Here is a 13687-nt window from a genome sequence, read left to right on the forward strand (position 1 = left end):
GCCTGATTGTTGTGCGGGGTGGTTGGTTTTTTTTTTTTTTCCTTCTTCCCCTCCCCAAAGAGAGAGAAAGGGAGAGAGAAAGCGAGAGAGCGGAGAGGGAGGGGGGGGAGAAAAAGGAATGAAAAATCTTCGGAGCACAAATGCCTTTGGTAACGTTTTTATGTGTCTAATCTTTTCTCCCCTATTTCAACTCCGAGAGAGTTGATAACTGTTTCAATTTAATCAGTCTGCTCTTGTTTTATCTTCTTTCTCCACTGATCTTCCTCAGCGCAGGGGATTTGCTCCCGGTTTGCCGGTTTAGGTGGATTGTCGGGCGCTCCCCCCCCCCCCCCCCCCCCCGTTTTTTAGGACATCGAACGAGTCGCCTTTTCCCGTTTCGCGGCGGCGGGCGAGCAGAATTAAAAGGAAAGGACAGGCACCCTGAGGTTGCCCAGCGCCTCGCAGCCGCGGCGCGCCGCGCCGCTGTGGGGGGGAGCTGTGCGAGCAGCCTGCTGCGAGGCGCGCTGCCCCTTTAAGAGACTGGTCAAGGAGTCCTAGCTCAGAGCGAGCGAGCGAGCCGGGAGGGAGGGAGAGGGAGGGAGGGAGGGAGGGAGAAAATCAATCGGTTTAGAAGGTTTGGACTCACTTGACAGGTTCAGTTGGAGGCGACCATAGGTGGCTGCTGTGACAAAGGGAAATTGTGCTTTTCCAGCATGCTAACTGACCCTGATTTACCTCAGGAGTTTGAAAGGTGAGTCGAGTTTTTGGGGCGGGGGGTCGCTGCCTTTTGCGTTGGGGGGGGGGGCGGGGGTGTCTTCCCCCCCTCCCTTTTTTTTTTGTTCTGTTTCGTGGTTTGTTTGTTGTCGCATCGTTCTTTTTTTTTTTTTTTAATTTCTATGACCACGCGTGTTTGCGCGCGTGTGCGCGGATGGGCTGCCCGCCGTGCCGCTCGCACAGGCACACGGCGACGGGCGCGCAACTCCGGCGCTTGGCGGCAGGCCGGGGAGATGCTCCCCCCGGTGTGTGTGTGCCCCCCCCCCCCCGCCCCGCGCGTTACCTTGGCTATTCAAACGGCGTGTCAGTTAACCGGGCGGGGGTGGGGGCGGGGCAGGGGGAGCCCCGCGCCCGCGGCGGGCGCCGCCGAGCCCCCCCGGCCGCCCCCCCCCCCCCCCCGGGCCGTCCGTCCGTCCGTCCGTCCCGGCGGCGCGCAGCTTTGTTCCGCCGCCTCGGCGGCCGCCGTGCCCTCCGGCAGCCCACCTCCTCCCCTGGCCGGACCGGCCGGCCGAGGCGGGCAGGGAGCGAGCGAGCGAGGAGCCCTCCCCGGGCAGCACCTCCCCGGCCCTGCCCGGGGACTCCCCGGACGCCGGAGGATGCCCCCGGTGGTGGCGGGCGAGGCGGGGGGTTCGACTTCCAGCCTCGCCCTCCCGTCAAACTTGGGACGGCGCTCCGCTCGCTGAGCACATGACCTTTTGTTGATCTAGCGGCAGCGATTATTTTTAGGCGAGTTAACATCCCCGGCCCTCCGTCAGGAGAAACATCCTTCAGCCTGAGGAGCGGGGAGAAAAAAAAAAAAAAAGAGAAGGAAAGAAAAAAAAAGTGAAACTCTCGCCTCCAAGTTTTGGCCGTCGCCTCTCTCGCGGAGTGTCAGGAGCCGGGTTTGGGTATGACGAGTGGGGTTTGGGTATGACGTAGGCGCACCCGTCTCCCCCTGCCCGGAGCGGGAGCCTTCCCTGCCTGGAATTAAGTTTTTGCTGTCACTGGCGACAGCTTGTGACCTCCGAGAGTTTAGTCCTTATTTCAGATGATCTGGCGCTCCTGAGAGGTTTTGAAGCGTTTTCTCAGGCACTCGTACGCACGTCCATCGATGATCCGGCATCCCTTCCCGCTGGCTTCATTTTTAAAGGTTATTAATAGTCCCTTGTGTGGCTGCAGTAAACAATCCAAACTTTCATTTCTAAGCGGTAAATAAAAGAACGCCAGGACGCGCATTACTTAGGTTTTTCTCGTCTTCGTGAAAGCTACCTCCTGTATAAACATTTGGTTGTATCTGACTATGCAATACAAGCTAGGTGCTAGACCAGCTGGTTAAAAATATGCTAAGTCAAGCTGTTCATCGTTCAAACCTACTGAATTTGATAGTAAAGGCATAGAAAAGAAGGCAAGATAAAAACATTTTAAGTGGGCTGAGGAACACGCATGCAGAGAAAGGACAGGAAAGAACGCTTGAATTAAAAGATCGGAGAAAAATAAAATTGGGAAACGCAGAAAAGAACTGTTTTAACGCTTTCAATCCTCATTCTGTGACTAGAACGCTTCCTTATTAGAAAGTGGAATTGGCATGGTTGCGATGCTCCAAGGTCGTCTTTAATACAATTTTCCAGACTTGCTTGGAATACTTGGCGTTTTTCTTTGGTTTGTTATCGTTACAATAATAGAACAAAATTAGTTTTGTTCACGTGCATTGTATTAACTTAGTTCAACTACCTGAGGAAACTGTTACTGTTTCTGGTGTCGAATCTGATCTAGCACCATGATCATGCATTTGTCTTGTTCATACGATTAATAGATTATGTATTTCGTATGCTTCACGAAGATTATGTATATACATTTATAAGCAAGTGATTTCTGTTATTCTTTGAACTTTGTGATGAACAGATTACTTGTAAACTGTGAAGCAGAATGAAGTCCTTTCATTTTCCTGTTGGGGGACTTTTTTTTTAATCTGAAGTCTCTCTGCATTGTAAATATATATTTATATAAATTTTATGGATAAACAAATAATTTGGGACAAAACATCTTCCTTAGAAATAGAATGACCTTCTTTACTCTCTCCCCCTCCGCCCCCCCCCAAGCATACGTTTCATTTTCAGAGATTCCAGCTTTCCTCTTGTAAACATTCTAGTTAAATAATCAATATGCTGCTCTCCTTTTGCTATGCAGATAATAGCAAGCAGTAGAAATGGGAAGCAATAAATGAACCTCAGGACGTATAATTTTTTTTTTTCCAACAATTTTCCCTCTGCAGTTGAAATTGGTAATACAAACCAATACCTCTGTTAATCATTACCATTTGTTTACATTGTGTGTGTTTGACTATAGTTGCACACACATACACAGAGTAGATACTGTCCATGTAATATATGTGTGGTTATCAGAAAACAGCCATGAGGACACACTTCCTCTTGCATGGAGATGCACAGATCCTCAGACACACACACATACACGCTCGTAGAGTTCACGTGTGTGTATATATGCATGATGCACAGGTGATTGTTTTTTAGACGTTTATGGCAGGTTATTTTCTCAGATTCTCACAGTAAACAGTTCTTGGAGCATGTTTCTGCAGTTGCTGGGGTCCAGCATGTCGTATCTGCATAACTGACTTCAGTTTTGTTATTACTATCCATCTCCTACTATTCCCTTTTAAACTTGAATAGCAAATTACAAGGAGGTAAAGATTTACCAGGCGAAGCTGTTTGCAGTTCAGATCTCGGAGCGTCTGTGTATATCTCAGGAGGTTATTCTTCTTTCCCTGTCGTCCTTCCCGTGGTGTTTCAGTGTATCCCGGTAAACTGCAAACAATTCAGAAACTTTCAGTCACCCTAACTGAAGGGATCTGAATCAAGGGGATGTCTCTTATGTGTCTGTGGCTATTATCAGGGGGCATTCACGATACACACTTGGAATGAAAATGATCCTCAGTGTCAGATGAATAAGCATTCATTAATTCATTCAGCATCACTAGTAAATTGCAGTAGGTTTTGTGAATTAGCATGTATAATTAATTACCATACCAAAAATGTGAGGGTTTTCGTCCTTTCCCGAGAAGTTACTTGCACGTCTTTATTTCTGTTTGTGGCGGTTCAGCTGCTTGATTGAGAGGAGCATCAGAATGCGTACGCTGAGGGGGATGATGTTTGCAGAAACGTTGTAGGAAGAAATTATAACTGGAATCTGCTCTGTTTGTTACACAGGGAAAGGATGACTTCTGAGTTGTACTTTGTGATGTACCTGTGGCACTCTGAATTGGCTTTAAAGGTCTCAAAAAGAATAACTCTTTTGTTGTTGTCTTTTTGTGTTTTGTTTTTGTGTTTGGTGTGGTGTTTGTTTTTTTTTAAAGATGGGTCATTATACTTAAATATAACAAGTGTGGCCACAATAGAAGGAAAGTTTACTTCATTGAGGAAAAGGTAGAGACAGTGTGGCCAGAACCATCGTAGACAGCTGTGAAATTTGCAGAATGATAAAATCTCAGAAATGCCCAACATAAAGTTTTAATGTCTTAATAAAATCTGATAAATGAAAAATAGATAAAGTGACTGCTTAACAATGTCCCTAGTGTATGGAATGTTCTTAAACCCAAATTAATTACTGCATATTTACATTTCTCTGTAGACTGAGAGAGAGGGTACGCTAGGCATCCGGAGAGAGTGACATCCTTTCTCTTTTTCATTCTTTTCTTCTTTCTTTTTCGTTTTTTTTTTGTATTTTTTTTTAATTTTATTTTTAACATGCCAGTTCAAGGTAAAGAGGTATGCAGTGTTTGTGGAAGAAAGAATGATGGGTTAGTGCTTCCACAGGAAAAAAGGAAGAACTAGAAAAGACAAAAGGCGTGGATGGGAGCAGTGGGGATGGGGATGGTAGAACAAGGTCAACATTTACAGTCACCAGTTCTGTGCACTCGAAATGTTCTCTGTGCTAGTGGATAGCTTGTCGAGAGGAAGGGCTCAAGGATGTAAAGCAAGCCTCTGCTGGGAGGAAAAAAAATATACTTAGCTGCTGCACTGCTGCACTGCACGAGTCATTTCGGACTCCCACTGAATTTATTTTGGGGTTGTACCAACACTGTCAAATGGAGAAATCATTTTCCTAAAAGGAAACTTTGCGTATTCCTAAGTGCTTTTCTTAGCTAAAGTTACCCTAAAAGCGTTGTTCTTCTGCTGCGTTTGCTGAGAAATTTGGCGAAAGAATGATACCTTTCTATTAACCGGCTTGCTCAGAATGACGTCCCACTCCTAAAATCTACCTGTAGAAGTAAGAGTGATTATTCCTTCATTTAAAAAAAAAAACAACAATAATGAAATTTCTTTAATATCGGGCTGAATAGCTTTTACCTTCCACTGAGATGTTTTGAGAAAAGGACTTCATTGCTTACATTTGTGGGTCTAGGGGTCTGGGATCTGAAGAATAAATACAGTGCTAGTTAAAAGTTTCAGATACTGTTTTTTTGCAGTGACGAAAATTAACATGATTTTATTTCTCTGAGAGAAGGCTGAAGGAATTAATGCGTTTGCAGACTACTCATTAATGTCCTGTGTGCGCTGATTTCATTTGTTGTGCTTATGCTTAGAGAGGAAGAAGTTGACTGTTACAGATTACGGATTTTAATGAACATCTCAATAATTTACCAGTTGCTGAAATTGTGAACTAGACTTGGAAGGCCAAATGAGAGAGCTGATGAGTGACACACCAGCCCGCACAATTTGACTGTTGTATTCATTGCATTTGAATCAAATCGGGAGTTTGGCATTACTAATTCTGGGTGGCTGGCTCATCATATGCATTCAAGGAGTTAATTAAAACACACACAAACACATACACACGCTCTCCCACCAAGCATCTTGCGATGTTTATGTGCATAGTGTGTTTGATTGGTACCTTTAGATAGGAGAGGAATTGTTTTTCCTTCTCTTGCTGTCCAGAGATCTTAAATACATAACTCGTTTACAAAATATTTACTACTTCTCAGGGAGCTTTTAATGAGCATTTATGGCTTTATCATTTAGGAGGTATATAGTATCTGGTTGAGTTACTTAAATGTGAAGCTTCCCTGATAGGATAGGGATACGTGTCTGTGTAATGTGATATATCTGTAGCTGTATAAAATACACTTTTACATATTTATACAGGAAAAAGACTATCTTCTCCCAAGGTTAGATTTATAGTTTCTTCTCATGCTTTTCATACTATACTTTAAAAAAAAAAAAAAAATCTCTTCATGTTGAATAGGGTACCTGCATGTTTGCGTGTCAGATACCTCTGCCTTCACAACTCTTGCAGAAGTCAGTCTGACATCCTCTTGGCTTTTTTTTTTTTTTCTATTTTATTAATTTCTTGCTCAGGCCTGGTTATAGCATAACTAAGTCGTAAGTCATGTTGTGCCTATACACACTGGAAATATTCAATGCCTGTGAATTCTGCTACTGTAGTCAAGAGACAAGAAGCGCTCACAGCAATTAATCAATAGCTGTAGTACGTCTCTGCTGATGGCAAGGGGTTCGTTTAACAAGTAGCATCCCTAGAAGCGAAGCGCTTTTCCCTTTTAAAGTATCTGTGGGTTTTTATCTAACTTGGAAAACGTGTGAAGTCTCCTGTGCTTCCTACGAAAGGTAAAATTATGTTGTATTTGAGTATGTTAAAAACTATGCTGCAAATTAAGCAAATCCTTGTCACATTACTGTATTACGTAAACCAGAACTTACTTCTCGAACTTTTGAGTCTTTCGGCTTCGGACAGCGGGCGAGCAGTCGCGCGTGCTGTACCTGACGGGGATTTACGGTGTTTGTACCTTGTGCGTCCGCTCCCGCAGACCCCCTGGCGAAACCCCGCCGCGGTCAGCGGCCATAAAGTTTTCACCCACGCCTTCGCTGAGGGTTATGATGCTAGCCTGCGGTCTGCCACGCGTCCCAACCTCTCCCACACCCTACCGAGGGGCCGACTTGGTCCAAGTGGCTTGTGCCTCGCCTGGGGCCGGGCTCTGCCTGCGCCGGGGGGCAGCGGGGAGCCCCGCGCACGCCGCAGCCTCCGCTCGAGAGACGCTGCTTGTCACCTCCGCGCCGAGCCCAGCCTTTGCCAGCCTGAGAAGCCAGGAGTCTCTAGAAGTTGTTCCTGAGCCCACATGTCCTTGTGACAGTGTGAAGTTCTGCGCGCGGTAGTTGTTGGGAGAGAGCAAATTTAGACAAGATTTTGGAAGAATTTTGGTGAGCGCTGCTTGAAGGGGCCATGGTACTTGAAAAGACTGTAAGGAGGGAATGGAAATTGTGAGATGTGCAGTGGTAATTCGGAGAAGCTGTCTGTCTTTTTTTAGGATAGGTGCAAAACGTATTTATTTTTTAAACAGAAGAAAGAGGAAAAGAGAAAGACAGGAGTTGTTAGAATCATCAGATGTTACTATGAAGTTTAGGAGTGTTAGAGGTGCTGCCTGTGGTATGGGGGGGGGATGTTTGTTTGTTTTGAAAGAAACTTGAAACATTTTCCTACCCCTTATTTTTGATCCGGAATGGCACTTCTCTTCAACTTGTCCTTTGTCACCTTGTTTAAGAAAAAAAATAATTCAACATGATTATGCTATTTTTGACTTTCAGAACTCTGAGAGTTGAAATGAAAATAAGGGAAAGCTTGGGGCTTGCTTTGAAAGTTTGAAATGGCTTTGACCTTGCCTCCCTTAAAAGTATTGTGGGATTAATCAGGTAACATTTCTCAATTCTCAAATTGTAATTGTATTTGCTATTTTTTAAATTTATGTTTGGTATTCCTGATTTCCTTTTTATACTACTTTTTTGAAAGATCAAGTATGGAAAATCCTATCAGCAACTGCTCTTTGAGATCTATAATAATTTTATTTTATTTTGTTTTACTATGTACTTCTGCTTTTGTGTTTTCTTAAGTTCATGTAGACTGTCTTCATTGCGTTTTGCTTTTTTCCTAGGATGTGGGTGTCTGCGTGCTATTTGATCTAAATATATCATAAAATGTTACCTTAGTGCTAATTCTTCTGTGTGGTTGTATTACAGTCTTATTACTACATATTTGTTTCTGTCTTACTAATCTTAATATAATTCTGTTACTTTGGGGGGCAAAAATATAAGCAGAGTGAATAGAAATTTAACTTTCTTGTCTGAATAATCAGAGTTCTTTTTAGTGGTGAGGAACTCTGCATGTGGGGGGGTATGTGCTATTCTTGCATAGTTAAGACCATTGTCTACATCTAATGTTCTTCATGAACTTTTGTAGCTTTAGCGAAAAAAGACCTAAGAATGTCATGTGTGTAAAGAGAAACCCATACAGTTTGTCATCCTCTTGGTTTCTTTGCTGCTGAGCTTGGTTTTTTTAAGAATGTGGGAGTGAAAAAATGCCCCATGTTTCATTCATTCATCTCGCAGGTTGGGCATGGGCAAAGATAATGTATCTGACAGTGAGCTGGAGCTACTTGCCATTGCCAACTCAATAGATAGCATAAGACCAAGAGTAGGGAAAATGTTAGTGGTTCCAAACAATTTTTAATTTTGTTACTGTTTTTTTTACCATAGTTAACGTGAAAAGATTTCACCAAGTTTTTTTTGCCAATTATAACAGTGAGCCTAAAAAAATCTCAAGAGAGTGTGTACCCATACATACAGACGTATTCATGTTTGCTTGGTATAGTTTGGTATGTTCATTTACGGGGTTGCATTAAGTTGCATTATCTTCAGTTTGATGGGAATCCTAAAAAAGACTGTGCTTTAATAGAGTGTGATGCAGCTAAAATTCATCACAGTCTGAAAGACCAAAGTGCATCTCTGCATACAATTTTTATGATTTTGAGGTATTCCTTGTTTCAAGAGAGAGAATGTTTAACGAAAGGTGTGAAGCGTATGGTGTCCTCTCACCTTCTGGGGTGGCCTGCCTTGAGTTAGGGTGAAGGCGTTTCAGCAGAGCTCTGTGCTGGGAGGGAGCATTGACTTGCTGTACTTCTGCCCATGCTGTGTTTGACTGTAGAGGTCTTCTGTTTTCACAGAAATTCCCTTAGCAGCCTCATTACATTCACTTTGTAAAACAAGACTGAAAACATTTTCTCCAAAGGTTTAGTCAAGTTTCTATTCATAGGGTTTTCTCCCTAAATTTTGATGCTGTGGCCTCACTGGGGCAGAGGCTTTTTTGGATAGAAATGAGATGTGTGGGAAGGTGATGGTTGGTAAGGGCGAAGGGAAGGATGTTCTTACCCGTTTGGCATGTCTATTAGCAAACTGGGTCATTTGGTTGTGTTGTATTTACATGACTTGTTCCTGTGCTGGTGTGAAATGTGAATCACCAAAACATGATGATTATTAAAAAAAAAAATAGGCTAAATGAAACAAAACTGAAATAGAACTGAAAGGCTAAATGAAATCAAATGAAAACAGAACATGCAGCGTTATTCTCTTGGTACAGTTTCCTTCTGCAGTTGCTGAGTAAAGCCAAACAGGTTTCTTTTCCATGTCTGTTAAAAATATCCAGGCTTCTGAGTTTGAAAATCCCAGAGACATAGAAAATACATCTTTATCTTTAGGTTCAGCCTTTGGTTTGTCTTTTGCTCATGGGTTTTGGAGATTTAAGTAGATATTTATGGTCAGTGTGTTGTAAAGAAGGCTATTGATTCTCATCTTTGTTGCAACCGTGTGAACATCAGGTTGATTCTGGTTTTGCAACTGAGATTAGAATTTGGCAGAATTTCTCAGTGGAAGGCTCTCATCCTTTGCTTATGTTTTTTAAGTTCTGCTCACTTTCGCTGTTCTTGCCTAAATTCTGAAATTAATTGTGTGACTCAGGAAACCATGTTAGGCTATAGAGTTTGCATGCAATACCATGCAAACTAGGGGAAAAATACTGTGCCACTCTCAAGTATGCCGTGCATCTCTTTTATAGATAATCTGCATGTGTATTGCTGTCATTGATTTAGTGTGTTTTTGTAGAGTGCAAGCATCCTGAATCAGGACCCCATTATGCTCGTCACTGTACAAACACAAAAAAGAAGGTTTCTTTCCATTCCACAGAGCAGCCTTTGTGCTTAGAGCTGAGAGTAATATCAATGTGTCTTTGTATGGGGAAAATTCAGAAACGGAGAGTAGGTAAGAGATCCCTAGCATGGTTCATGAATGAGATTTCAGTCCTGAAGCCATGCTTTAGAATTTATAAATTGAGCAATATATGTGCATGTGTATTCTCCCTCTGTATATTTTCTACACATATGTATGTAGAAGTTGCTTTAGAAGTGCTGATAATATTAATAATAGATTCATACTTCCTGTAAAGTCCTTTGATTAGGAATTCAGAGCATTTGGAAAACATTAATATACAAATCATGAAGATTTCTGTGCTCTTTAGATTGAGAAGCAAGATTAGTCTCAACCTATAGATGAGAAAACTGAGGGATGGTGTCACAAAATCATTTGCATGGGTGAATATAAAAAGTAGAGATACCAGCTGCTAGTCCTATTTTTTAACCTCAAGACCCTCCTTTTCCTTCTTGAGATCCTAAGAACTGCAAATCACAGACTTTATGTCTGTCCAATTATAATTTCCAAAGGTCTCATTCTAGCAAGGTGAACTATAATATTCAGATTACTTAAATATGTACAATAGGGACTTTGGAGTATAATCAATAATATAAAGTAAAGAAATATTTCCAGCCCCAGCCGCATTGGTTAGGGCTGGGAGGGAATACTTTCTGTAGCCCCTCCAGTTATCTGAGCGGGCTTCTAAACTAACTCCCTGCCTGGAGGCAAGTTCGGAGAACTGCAGTTAGGTAGCAGCACCCGCAGTGTTGAAGCAGTAAATTGAGAGACTGTGTGCTACTAACGGTCAGGTGAAGGTTTCATCCTGGAGAACAATTAACATTTTCAGCCATAGGTACAAGAGCTGTCATATGTTTTATAAACTGAAGACCAGGCGCTAGGGCAGTCCAGGAAAAAATTCTTCACATGGAGAGTATTAATGTGAGGAACAGACTCTCATGAAAGCAGCAGTGTAGGCAGCCACGGTGAGCAAACCAACTAGCTTAAAAGTAAAAACGATGCTGCAGAACACAAAATGCATTGTGACTCTTACCCGTCTTTTAAATGTGTGACAGAGATCCAAAATGAAGGAAATTATACAAGCTTATTGACAGGGAGGAATTATTTTCTTACTCATGTTAAAAGTTCTTCTAATCTGTTTTAGTATTTTTTTTCTCATTTCCAGCTGTATGCTCAGTAAGAGTAGAGCTGAATCACTGGGGTCTGCAGGTAGATTTAGATCTAGTCTCTCTGTTGCATGTCTTACTACACACTGTTGAGAAAATGGGTATAAACTAAGGAGTCCTGGGTGGATTTGATCTCTGTAGCCTGTGAATATTATGACTGAGCTATTAAGTTATTTGATAAGCTTTTTAAGAGGGAGACTACTTTCAAGATAATGGATTATAATCAGGCATGTTCCATAGTGTTTCAGTAGTAGTTATTCAGCAGTGTTCACAAAGACCTATTTTGTGATAGGGCTAGTCAAGGCATCCTTTAAAATGTGGCCATTCATTCTGAGTGTTTGGACTTGGTGGACTGAAGTTCAGTGTCAGGTCCTAAAAATGTAGGCCTAATTAATTAATGTTCTGCTCAACTCTATGAAAAAGGCTGACATTTTTCACCCCAGTAAACCAGGATGGCATGAAATGGTGACTCACGAGATCACTGAGCAAAAGCCTGACTTTCCTTAATCTGCAGCAAACTTCCATCAGTTGCAATGCCGCCAGAATTTCTAAAGCATCGGGAGAGATTTTTGCAGGCTTCTGCAAATCTGTAGATTTCAGAAGTTCTGTGTCGGTGTGCTTTAAAGACACATTAACTGTCTGTTCCTCCTAAACAACATGTATCCCTGGCAGATTAGGACGATCAGAACGGCGGTGATGAAAATGTACCTGAATTCTGCCAGGGCTAACATCTGGGCCTTAGTGGACTTGGCACTGTACACAAAATCAATCTTTGTTTTGAAACTCTGTGTTTCCTAAGGTAGTAATTCCCAGTTGTGGCCACCAAGGTCTTAAGCAAGACTGCTGCACAAAAATGCATTCTTCCAAATACACATTTGTTTGATAACCTCAGTTGTCAAAAGTGTGACCTCTGTTAATTTGTCACCAGGCAAATTATTGTCACCAGTTCCCAGGTTCCATGAGAACCCCAGGCAGACAGCAGAGCCCCATGCTGGTTAGCATTTCTGGTTTTGCTGTTTGTGGTAATAAACAACTTACTTACAAATGAGTTGACTGCCACTGAGGTGACTTGCCATGGGTTGTCCGGTGTAACAGCAGCAGATTCATCAGTGGATTCTTGGAGGGCTCACTGCCCTTGTCTGGAGCTGGTTCCTCCAGAGCAGCATAGCCTGTCTTATATTTTCATATTAAATAAACTAAATGGTTATCAGGTAAGAGAGAGAGAGCCTTATTGTTAAAATGATTTATAGAATTTCCTTCTTAATGTTTATTAGAAAGATGGTAAGATGAATGAAGTTGCTGCTGTTATAGTTGGGTAGAGTCTCACATGGAAGCCCGTGTTTTTAAAAGCAGCTATAAAAAATTGGAGCGTAATAGAAGTTAGAACATTATTTTCAAAAGAAGATAAATAAAATAGCTTTTTACATACGTGTGCAGTCTATTGAAAGGCCATCCAAAGCACTGATACCAATTTAAGAAGATGATCTTTTGCCTTAATTATACATCTGGGAGATATTAGCTGAACATTTTGTGGAGAACTGTGAATACCTTAGTTGCCAGTTGTCTAAAATGCTGCTAATGATTGCTTCAGTGCCAGTGTTTTGATGGCTAGAACCTAGGCCTGAATATGAATACAAAGAACTCAATCTAAAAAAACGCGTGTGCGCACACACTTTTTATACAAAACAGATTTCAACCATCTGCTTGGCACTTAGCTTTGCAACTATAGGCTCTGATATGAAAGGGAGCACTGTCCAGGTTATGAATGGTATCGCTTTTATTGGTACCTTAGAAAAATTGTAGTGTTTTTAGAAAGCTTGTGTATCCAATGGTTTCTTCAGTGGAATAATGAAAACAACTGCCTTAACCAAAATTTTGTGCCTTCTGTCGTTCCTCCAACGGTGGCATCTCCTTACCCTTGCAAAAGGGATTTTGTAGTGAAGAAAAGTTTCTGTTCTGCACCTCAGCATTTCCAAGTGTATCAGAGGAGTTTAGATGAGTGGCCCTTAGAACTGACACCCCAGATGGTTTATGACACAAAGCACTGTTTGCTTAGGAATACGTTGTATAGCAGAGTCTGTTGCCCAAGCACTGCAGAGCGTGTCAAATCAGCATGGAAGTTAATGGACCAAAAGCCCTTCTGAATTTAACACTTTCCCATTTGATCTGAATTTACAGCTTTAAATCAGGACTGCAGTTTTCCTTTAGTGGTGCAGTGGTGGAGAGTAAAGTTGATAGCATAAATTACAGGCGTATAATACAATCATTTTGACCCAATTCATCTGCTTAAAGGTTTAGAATGAATGAAATGGACTAAAATCTTTGGTAAAAGCCTATTCATGAAATATATAAAAAAAATTTGAAAGTTAGGAGAAGATTTGAGTATGTATTAATTTGATACTCTGACCAGTCCATGTTTTAATAGGTTAAGCAGAAGAAAATGCACTGTACAAAAAATGAAAAATCTTTGGAGCTTTCACTCTTTTTTTAGCAATTGTTAGCAATTTAGGTACTATTTCTTTGCCTTTGCTAGAATTATCCTTAAAATATGCAGGACAAAAATATGCTGCTTCTTTGCTTTTCTTCTTTGAAAGAGTTTGATAGTATTTTCCCTTAGGTGCACGTTTGGAAAAAGGTGACGAAAATGCAACCTCCTGCATGTAACAAAGCCTCTGTGTTTGACCATCCATTTAGTGCCGTGTCACATTAGTACTGCATTGTTAACACCTT

The 13687-nt window shown here is 41.8% G+C and overlaps 1 protein-coding gene across 9 annotated transcripts in view; it reads left to right on the plus strand.

The window, feature by feature from the left end:
- Positions 1–613: 613 nt before the first annotated feature.
- The window catches only part of SOX5 (SRY-box transcription factor 5), a 291945-nt gene continuing 278871 nt past the window's right edge, over positions 614–13687 (plus strand). For all 9 annotated transcript variants that reach the window (XM_075051376.1, XM_075051377.1, XM_075051378.1 and 6 more), the window contains exon 1: positions 614–730. In XM_075051376.1, the coding sequence (XP_074907477.1) occupies positions 693–730 (38 nt within the window). In that variant the 5' untranslated portion in view covers positions 614–692. The remainder of the gene's footprint in view (positions 731–13687) is intronic.

The sequence above is a fragment of the Buteo buteo genome, chromosome 19, assembly GCF_964188355.1.
Source record: "Buteo buteo chromosome 19, bButBut1.hap1.1, whole genome shotgun sequence".
NCBI lineage: Eukaryota > Metazoa > Chordata > Aves > Accipitriformes > Accipitridae > Buteo > Buteo buteo.